Genomic DNA, 11,264 nt, shown 5'->3' on the forward strand with positions numbered 1-11,264 from the left:
TGGTGTGTATGTATAGTGATGAGCTATGTGTATGCGGTGTGTTTATGTATTTTATAAGGTGTGTCATGCTGTGCCAGTGGTGTGTTGTGAGTGTATTGTTGGATGACACATGATTGTGCATTGTATATGTCTTGCTTTGTGTGTTATTTATGACTTGTACATATACGAGTGTTTACGATCTGAACCACAGACTGGTTATCCTTCCCCTGGAATGAGTCTCAGACACAGATGACAGGAATCCTCAGATCAGCAGGGTGTGTGTGTGTGCATGAGACAGAGAGATTTCTATGTGTGTTTGAGGACTCCTGATTGTCAGGAGAAATATCAGTAACCTCAGATATGCAGATGACACCACCCTTATGGCAGAAAGGGAAGAGGAACTCAAAAGCCTCTTGATGAAAGTAAAAGTGGAGAGTCAAAAAGTTGGCTTAAAGCTCAACATTCAGAAAATGAAGATCATGGCATCTGGTCCCATCACTTCATGGGAAATAGATGTGGAAACAGTGGAAACAGTGTCAGACTTTATTTTTGGGGGCTCCAAAATCACTGCAGATGGTGACTGCAGCCATGAAATTAAAAGACGCTTACTCCTTGGAGGAAAAGTTATGACCAACCTAGATAGCATATTGAAAAGCAGAGACATTACTTTGCCAACAAAGGTCCATCTAGTCAAGGCTATGGTTTTTCCAGTGGTCATGTATGGATGTGAGAGTTGGACTGTGAAGAAAGCTGAGTGCCGAAGAATTGATGCTTTTGAACTGTGGTGTTGGAGAAGACTCTTGAGAGTCCCTTGGACTGCAAGGAGATCCAACCAGTCCATTCTGAAGGAGATCAGCCCTGGGATTTCTTTGGAAGGAATGATGCTAAAGCTGAAACTCCAGTACTTTGGCCACCTCATGCGAAGAGTTGATTCATTGGAAAGACTCTGATGCTGGGAGGGATTGGGGGCAGGAGGAGAAGGGGATGACAGAGGATGAGATGGCTGGATGGCATCACTGACTCAATGGATGTGAGTCTGAGTGAATTCCGGGAGTTGGTGATGGACAGGGGGCCTGGAGTGCTGCGATTCATGGGGTCACAGAGTTGGACACGACTGAGCGACTGAACTGACTGACTCACTGACTTGCATCCATGATCTCAAATATCTTCTTATGTGACCTTCTTCTAGGGTAACATCAACTGATATAACCAATGCTCCAAGTGACTGTTTCCTGTAAAGGAACCGCCCTCATTTTCAGACACCTGAGAGTGACTGAGTCTCTCAAAGTTTTGTATCTCTTTGCTTCATTTAATGTCCCAGCAAAGAAACACTAGGCACCCTGCTGAGTGAAGTTAGAATGCAGGAGCCCCCCCCCCCCCAAAAAAATGGGTGCAATACCTTGGAAGGCCACTTAATTCTTTTATTTCAGTTCCGTTCAGTTCAGTCACTCAATCGTGTCCGACTGTTTGCAACCCCATGAATTGCAGCACTCCAGGCCTCCCTGTCCATCACCAACTCCCAGAGTTCACTCAAACTCATGTCCCTCGAGTCGGTGATGCCATCCATCCATCTCATCCTCTGTTGTTCCCTTCTCCTCCTGCCCCCAATCCCTCCCAGCATCAGAGTCCTTTCCAATGAGTCAACTCTTCGCATGAGGTGGCCAAAATATTGGAGTTTCAGCTTCAGCATCAGTCCTTCCAATGAACACCCAGGACTGATCTCCTTTAGAATGGACTGGTTGGATCTCCTTGCAGTACAAGGGACTCTCAAGAGTCTTCTGCAACACCACAGTTCAAAAGCATCAGTTCTTTGGTGCTCAGCTTTCTTCACAGTCCAAATCTCACATCCATACTTGACTACTGGAAAAACCATAGCCTTGACTAGATGGACCTTTGTTGGCAAAGTAATGTCTCTGCATTTGAATATGCTATCTAGGTTGGTCATAAATGGAAGCTCACAAATTCTCAATAATTATCGATGGCTTAAACATAAGCTATGGAGAAGGCAATGGCACCCCACTCCAGTACTCTTGCCTGGAAAATCCCATGGACAGAGGAGCCTGATAGGCTGCAGTCCATGGGGTCGCTAAGAGTCAGCATGACTAAGTGACTTCAATTTCACTTTTTACTTTCATGCATTGGAGAAGGAAATGGCAACCCACTCCAGTGTTCTTGCCTGGAGAATCCCAGGGACAGGGGAGCCTGGTGGGCTGCTGTCTATGGGGTCGCATAGAGTCGGACACGACTGAAGCTACTTAGCAGCAGCAGCAGCAAACATAAGCTAATGTATGTGAGAGCCTTTTGGCATCTGGAAAGTATACAAATATGAATGAAAGGAATTATCTAGACAGAGCACTAAGAGAATTCAGGACAGCTTCAGTTTCCTTGAAGCCCTCAAATAACACAGAGCGTCTGGCACCCATGACAATGAAAGGAGATGCTTCCATATTAAAGGTACAGAATCTGATCACACAAATAGTATTAGACTGAACTACATGAAGTAACTAATAGTTGATCATTTTTAACCTACAGAAAAAAGTAATTTTATATATGTAATACATATATATTCTTATTTGTATATTCCTATACATATGTTCATGTGTATGTATGTATGTATATGAATATAGTTCAATCTATATCTGTATGGGATATATACACATATGTATATGCCCCAGGTTCCATATATGTTTTTATACAGTCCATCTATGTATGTATATATACACACACATTACCATATATATGTGAATATATATGCATCCCATCTCTGACAGCTGCATCAGCTACATGCCTGTGAAATTGATATCATTTATGTTGTCATTTCCTAAAAGCTTAAAAGCAGAAAGAACACTAATTGTTAATACCATAAGATTTTGTTGTAAGGCTGACATGTGGATTTAATTAGTAAATGTATATAAAGTGTTAGTCTCTTAGTCGTGTCCAACTCTTTGCTACCCCATGGACTGTAGCACACCAGGCTCTTCTGTCCATGGAATTCTCCAGGCAAGAATACTGAAGTGGGTTACCATTTCCTTCTCCAGAGGATCTTCCCTACCCAGGGATCAAACCCGGGTCTCCTGCATTGCAGGCAGATTCTTTACCATCTGAGCCACCAGGGAAGGCCAATAATGTATGAAAAACCCTTAGCATAGTGCTGGTAACATAGTATAATCCCCTAAGTGTTCACCATCATTATGAAAAATAGTCTGTGGACTATTTTGTTTTGGGAGCTATTTTGGCATTAAGTGGTGTTAAGCCATTTCTAGAGGACCAATGAGTTTATAGCTATAGGTCAACGGCACTAACCAGGTTCCCAGGAGGTGTTTCACAAGGCTCCAACACCACCACCTCAGCCCAGAAACACCTGAGATCATTTTATAGAGACTCATCTATTATTTCTGCCACAGTGAAGTATTATGGTTTGGCTCCATCTCATTGACATAAACTATCCCAGCATGTTTATGGAAAATATTCTCACAGAAGAAAGGGAACTTGCCTTTCTTCTTCACTGCTGCGTTTTCAATCCTGAGTAGAGGGCAGGGTTCAGACTCAATGTTCAATAAATAATGGTTGAATGAAACAGCAAACATCCTCTGGCCTTTGTGCAATGAGGTCTTGTTGGCTACTTCTGGGTGTAATGTTTTTCTGGATCCAGACTGGGATAGAGCAAGGATGCATGCATCCACAGGGACTAGAAATGAATAGGAAGATGGTTAAAAATTCATTGTTTTCTCAGAAAATGCAGTCCAGAATATACCCGTACCATTCTTCCTGATGTTCCTAAACCCCCTTTATCCCCAGCAGGGAATGAGACCTGAGAACCAGAGCAGCGTGTCCGAGTTCCTCCTCCTGGGGCTCCCCATCCGGTCAGAGCAGCAGGGTGTGTTCTTCGCCCTGTTCCTGGGTGTGTACCTGACCACGGTGCTGGGCAACCTGCTCATCCTCCTGCTCATCAGGCTGGACCCTCGCCTGCACACCCCCATGTACTTCTTCCTCAGCCATTTGGCCCTCACTGACGTCTCCTTCTCATCTGTCACCCTCCCTAAGATGCTCATGAACATGCAGACTCGATGCCAAGCTATCACATATGCAGGGTGCATTTCACAGGTGTATTGCTTTATATTCTTCGGTTGCCTTGACAGCTTTCTTCTTGCTGCAATGGCCTATGACAGGTATGTGGCTGTCTGTCACCCTCTCCACTACACTGCCATCATGAGGGATGAGCTTTGTGTCATCCTAGTGGCTGGGTGCTGGCTCGCCGCTTGTGCCCAGGCTCTGTTGCACACCCTCCTTGTGGACCAGTTGACTTTCTGTGCAGGGACTGTCATCCCTCACTTCTTCTGTGATCTCTCTGTTGTGCTCAAGTCCTCCTGCTCTGACACCTCCCTCAATGAGCTGCTCATCCTCACTGAAGGAGGACTGATCTTCACCTTGCCTTTGGGTGGTATCCTGGGCTCCTATATCCGCATGGCAGCCGTCATCCTGAAGGTCCCCTCCTTCACAAGAATCTTCAAAGCCTTGTCTACCTGTGGTTCTCACCTCTTCGTAGTGTTTTTATATTATGGGACAATTGCGGGTGTGTACTATTTCCCCTCATCAGGCAACTCCAAAGTCAAGGACATAGTTGCTTCATTGATGTACATGGTGGTCACCCCCATGCTGAACCCCTTCATCTACAGCCTGAGGAATAAGGATATGAAACATGCTCTTCAGAAAATTTTCAGGACCATGGGCACCCCTGACTATCGTTAATTCCTTCCCTATGCAATAGGCACTCATAAGGCTGTAAAATATGTTTCCTTTAGAAGTTGTAACTTGGACAAATCTTATCACTGACACCATTTTTCTTTTAGTCTCATTTTATATTTTCTCTCATCTTTTTCCTCACCTGATTTCCGCCCCCCCCCCCCATCTGCTCTCTGAATTCTATGTATTAATGTTTCTGCACTGAAATTCCAACCCTTCCTATGATGGTCACTGCAAGCTGTGAGACTTTGAATCCACTTCCCTGAGATTTTAGCTTTCTTGTCTCCATATTTTTCTTCAGTAATCTTCTTGTCTTATAGTGATATCAACACATAGTCATATGAATTTTCTTAATACCACCAAATTTCATTTATTTCATGTGTGAGGAATTCAGAAGAAGTTACCAAACTGGTTTATCTATGGAATGGTATCAATTACAGCTGGCAATAATTAATATACAATTTTAACTTGCAATTTATTTAATCCTCAGCACCATCCTCTTATAAGGATGCTAACATTTTCCATATTTACAAAGCAAAGAAAAGTCCAGGCTCTCCAGATGGCACTAGTGGTAAAGAACACGCCTGCCAATGCAGGAGACATACAAGACAAAGATTCTATCACTAGGGGGGGGACGATCCCCTTGAGGAGAGCATGGCAACCCACTCTACTATTTTAGCCTGGAGAATCCCATGGACAGAGCAGACTGGCAGGCTACAGTCCATAAGGGTGCAAAGAGTCAGACACACCTGAAGTGAATTATCACACATACACGCAGAAGTCCAGAGAAATCAAGTAACTGCCCTTACTTACATGTCTCAGACATGTATGACTTTAAAACCATGTGTTTAATCAGATTATTTTATTGCCATTATCTTGATCTCTAACACTGTTTACCAGTTTGGATGTTTTTGTCCTTATATAAAGTATACAATAAATACTCTTTTGTGGTCCACTTTTTTGCTTCAGTATCACTATGGCTAACTCAGTCTCAAGGCTTTATAATTTTCTAATGTGTCTATATGCCTTCATGTACTCATCCATTCTAGTTGTCACTGATATTTGGATTGTTTCCAGTTGGGACTTGTGTATATACCTAAGAATGGAGTTTGGGGTTCACAATGAATGCATATTTTCAGCCTTAATAGTTTGCATCAGAAAATGAAAGTGTTTGTACCAATCATCCTTGTAACATGTGAAACACTAGTCCACTTCCTCACCACATTTATACCATCGGTCTTTTCCACGCATACATTTTTATGGGTTTGCAGAACTGTGTTATGATTTTAATTTACATTTGTCTGATACCTCCTATAGTCTGTCCTCTTTGCCTCTGCTTGTTAATCATTTGGGTATCTTCTCTTACAAAGGACCTCTTCCCAGTTCTTTGCTGCTGTTTTATTGGGTAGTCTGCTTTTATAAATTGCTTCCCAGGAATTCTTTAAATATGATATTTATGACTCCTTTTTTGGATATATATATATATATATATTTATATAGAGAGAGTTTTTTTCTTCCATTAGGTTGCTTGTTTGTGCATTGTATTAATGATTCTTTTGTCAAACAGAAGTTCTAATCTTAATGTAATAGATATTTTTCCAATCTGGTTAATTCGGTTTGTGTTCTGTTGAAGAAATCTTTGTCTATCCAAAATTCATAAAGATATTACTCTAAGATTTTTCCTTTTAAATTTCTTGTTTTATCTTTAATATTCTTTGATATTTGTATTTAAAATCCACCTGGGTTCACTTCTTATGTATGTTTTGGATATGGATTCAGATTAATTTTTTCTATATGGATATACAATAGATACACAAAAATTTACTGAAAATTACATCCTTTCTCCACTAAAACTACAAAATCATTATATCACTTTTATCATAAATCAAATGACTGAATATGTTGTCTTAACTATTTTTTCTTTTCATTTAAATTTTAGATTGTGCTTGACAAAAACCAAAACCAAATTATTGTTATTTTATTTGGGAGGTCATTGAACATATGAAACAGCTTGGGGAGAACTGTCATCTTTAAAGTGAGAAAACTGTAGCATACAAACAGTATTACATTCTTTTTCATTGACAAATAATATTTCATTGTATGGACAAACCATGTTTTATTTATGCAGTCTTCAGTTGCTAGACATTGAATTCCTTTACAATTTTTTTGGCTATTCTGAATAATGCTTCTCAGAACATTTGTGCAGAAATTTTTGTGGGCCTGTGTTCATTTCTATTGAATATATACCTAAGATTGGATTTTGAAGGATCGTATAGTGAGTCTATATTTAACTTTCGAAGAACTACCAGACTGTTTCCCAAAGTAGCCACACCATTTTACATTCCCACCAGGAATATAAGAAGGTTTCAATTTCTCCATATCCTCACCAGGACTTGAAATTGTTTTCCTTTTTGGTTTTCATTATCCTAGTGAGATTGAAGTGGTATCTCATTGTACTTTTGATTTTTAGTTTTCTAAAGATGCTGAGCATTTTTTCATGTGCTTATTGGCCTTCTTTATATCTTCTTCAGAGAAATGTCTATTCAGATCCTTTGTCCACTTTTAAGCTGGATTTTTTCTAATAAGTTGTAAAAATTATACATATATATACTTTAGAAGCAAGTCCTTTATCAGATATGTGATTTGCAAATATTTTCCCATTTTTCACCCCCATGAAAAGTGAGCTGACTTTTCATTTTCTTGATCATATTATTTTAAGCATGGCTTTTTTTCTTTTTTTTTTTTTCGAATTTTTTTTAATTTTATTTTATTTTTTAAACTTTACATAATTATATTAGTTTTGCCAAATATCAAAATGAATCCGCCATAGGTATACATGTGTTCCCCATCCTGAACCCTCCTCCCTCCTCCCTCCCCATTCCATCCCTCTGAGTCATCCCAGTGCACCAGCCCCAAACATCCAGTATCATGCATCGAACCTGGACTGGCAACTCGTTTCATACATGATATTTTACATGTTTCAATGCCATTCTCCCAAATCATCCCACCCTCTCCCTCTCTCTCAGAGTCCATAAGACTGTTCTATACATCAGTGTCTCTTTTGCTGTCTCGTACACAGGGTTATTGTTACCATCTTTCTAAATTCCATATATATGCATTAGTATACTGTATTGGTGTTTTTCTTTCTGGCTTACTTCACTCTGTATAATAGGCTCCAGTTTCATCCACCTCATTAGAACTGATTCAAATGTATTCTTTTTCATGGCTGAGTAATACTCCATTGTGTATATGTACCACTGCTTTCTTATCCATTCATCTGCTGATGGACATCTAGGTTGCTTCCATGTCCTGGCTATTATAAACAGTGCTGCGATGAACATTGGGGTACACGTGTCTCTTTCCCTTCTGGTTTCCTCAGTGTGTATGCCCAGCAGTGGGATTGCTGGATCATAAGGCAGCTCTATTTCCAGTTTTTTAAGGAATCTCCACACTGTTCTCCATAGTGGCTGTACTAGTTTGCATTCCCACCAACAGTGTAAGAGGGTTCCCTTTCTCCACACCCTCTCCAGCATTTATTGCTTGTAGACTTTTGGATCGCAGCCATTCTGACTGGCGTGAAATGGTACCTCATAGTGGTTTTGATTTGCATTTCTCTGATAATGAGTGATGTTGAGCATCTTTTCATGTGTTTGTTAGCCATCTGTATGTCTTCTTTGGAGAAATGTCTATTTAGTTCTTTGGCCCATTTTTTGATTGGGTCATTTATTTTTCTGGAGTTGAGCTGTAGGAGTTGCTTGTATATTCTCGAGATTAGTTCTTTGTCAGTTGCTTCATTTGCTATTATCTTCTCCCATTCTGAAGGCTGTCTTTTCACCTTGCTAATAGTTTCCTTTGATGTGCAGAAGCTTTTAAGGTTAATTAGGTCCCATTTGTTTATTTTTGCTTTTATTTCCAATATTCTGGGAGGTGGGTCATAGAGGATCCTGCTGTGATGTATGTCAGAGAGTGTTTTGCCTATGTTCTCCTCTAGGAGTTTTATAGTTTCTGGTCTTACGTTGAGATCTTTAATCCATTTTGAGTTTATTTTTGTGTATGGTGTTAGAAAGTGTTCTAGTTTCATTCTTTTACACATGGTTGACCAGTTTTCCCAGCACCACTTGTTAAAGAGATTGTCTTTAATCCATTGTATATTCTTGCCTCCTTTGTCAAAGATAAGGTGTCCATATGTGCGTGGATTAATCTCTGGGCCTTCTATTTTGTTCCATTGATCTATATTTCTGTCTTTGTGCCAGTACCATACTGTCTTGATAACTGTGGCTTTGTAGTAGAGCCTGAAGTCAGGTAGGTTGATTCCTCCAGTTCCGTTCTTCTTTCTCAAGATCGCTTTGGCTATTCGAGGTTTTCTGTATTTCCATACAAATTGTGAAATTATTTGTTCTAGCTCTGTGAAGAATACTGTTGGTAGCTTGATAGGGATTGCATTGAATCTATAGATTGCTTGGGGTAGTATACTCATTTTCACTATATTGATTCTTCCGATCCATGAACATGGTATATTTCTCCATCTGTTAGTGTCCTCTTTGATTTCCTTCACCAGTGTTTTATAGTTTTCTATATATAGGTCTTTAGTTTCTTTAGGTAGATATATTCCTAAGTATTTTATTCTTTCCGTTGCAATGGTGAATGGAATTGTTTCCTTAATTTCTCTTTCTGTTTTCTCATTATTAGTGTATAGGAATGCAAGGGATTTCTGGGTGTTGATTTTATATCCTGCAACTTTACTATAGTCATTGATTAGTTCTAGTAATTTTCTGGTGGAGTCTTTAGGGTTTTCTATGTAGAGGATCATGTCATCTGCAAACAGTGAGAGCTTTACTTCTTCTTTTCCAATTTGGACTCCTTTTATTTCTTTTTCTGCTCTGATTGCTGTGGCCAAAATTCCAAAACTATGTTGAATAGTAATGGTGAAAGTGAGCACCCTTGTCTTGTTCCTGACTTTAGAGGAAATGCTTTCAATTTTTCACCATTGAGGATAATGTTTGCTGTGGGTTTGTCATATATAGCTTTGATTATGTTGAGGTATGTTCCTTCTATTCCTGCTTTCTGGAGAGTTTTTATCATAAATGGATGTTGAATTTTGTCAAAGGCTTTCTCTGCATCTATTGAGATAATCATATGGTTTTTCTTTTTCAATTTGTTAATGTGGTGTATTACATTGATTGATTTGTGGATATTGAAGAATCCTTGCATCCCTGGGATAAAGCCCACTTGGTCATGGCGTATGATCTTTTTAATGTGTTGTTGGATTCTGATTGCTAGGGTTTTGTTAAGGATTTTTGCATCTATGTTCATCAGTGATATTGGCCTGTAGTTTTCTTTTTTTGTGGGATCTTTGTCAGGTTTTGGTATTAGGGTGATGGTGGCCTCATAGAATGAGTTTGGAAGTTTACCATCCTCTGCAATTTTCTGGAAGAGTTTGAGCAGGATAGGTGTTAGCTCTTCTCTAAATTTTTGGTAGAATTCAGCTGTGAAGCCGTCTGGACCTGGGCTTTTGTTTGCTGGAAGATTTTTTATTACAGTTTCAATTTCCATGCTTGTGATGGGTCTGTTAAGATTTTCTATTTCTTCCTGGTCGAGTTTTGGAAAGTTGTACTTTTCTAAGAATTTGTCCATTTCTTCCTCGTTGTCCATTTTATTGGCATATAATTGTTGATAGTACTCTCTTATGATCCTTTGTATTTCTGTGTTGTCTGTTGTGATCTCTCCATTTTCATTTCTAATGTTATTGATTTGATTTTTCTCCCTTTGTTTCTTGATGAGTCTGGCTAATGCTTTGTCAATTTTATTTATCCTTTCAAAAAACCAGCTTTTGGTTTTGTTGATTTTTGCTATGATCTCTTTTGTTTCTTTTGCATTTATTTCTGCTCTAAGTTTTAAGATTTCTTTCCTTCTACTAACCCTGGGGTTCTTCATTTCTTCCTTTTCTAGTTGCTTTAGGTGTAGAGTTAGGTTATTTATTTGACTTTTTTCTTGTTTCTTGAGGTGTGCCTGTATTGCTATGAACTTTCCCCTTAGGACTGCTTTTACCGTGTCCCACAGGTTTTGGGTTGTTGTGTTTTCATTTTCATTCGTTTCTATGCAAATTTTGATTTCTTTTTTGATTTCTTCTGTGATTTGTTGGTTATTCAGCAGCGTGTTGTTCAGCCTCCATATGTTGGAATTTTTAATAGTTTTTCTCCTGTAATTGAGATCTAATCTTACTGCATTGTGGTCAGAAAAGATGCTTGGAATGATTTCTATTTTTTTTGAATTTACCAAGGCTAGCTTTATGGCCCAGGATGTGATCTATCCTGGAGAAGGTTCCATGTGCGCTTGAGAAAAAGGTGAAATTCATTGTTTTGGGATGAAATGTCCTATAGATATCAATTAGGTCTAACTGGTCTACTGTATCGTTTAAAGTTTGTGTTTCCTTGTTAATTTTCTGTTTAGTTGATCTATCCATAGGTGTGAGTGGGGTATTAAAGTCTCCCGCTATTATTGTGTTATTGTTAATTTCTCCTTTCATACTTGTTAGCATTTGT

The 11,264-nt window shown here is 39.2% G+C and overlaps 1 protein-coding gene across 1 annotated transcript; it reads left to right on the top strand.

The window, feature by feature from the left end:
* Positions 1-3,783: 3,783 nt before the first annotated feature.
* Positions 3,784-10,339, top strand: LOC102400342 (olfactory receptor 1J2-like; the record flags this gene model as incomplete). The annotated part of the gene is made up of 2 exons (XM_006057805.4): positions 3,784-4,702; positions 10,326-10,339. Coding segments are annotated over exons 1-2 (933 nt in total), but the record flags the coding sequence as incomplete, so codon positions are not given.
* Positions 10,340-11,264: the final 925 nt, after the last annotated feature.

Source organism: Bubalus bubalis, chromosome 12 (assembly GCF_019923935.1).
Source record: "Bubalus bubalis isolate 160015118507 breed Murrah chromosome 12, NDDB_SH_1, whole genome shotgun sequence".
Classification (NCBI taxonomy): domain Eukaryota; kingdom Metazoa; phylum Chordata; class Mammalia; order Artiodactyla; family Bovidae; genus Bubalus; species Bubalus bubalis.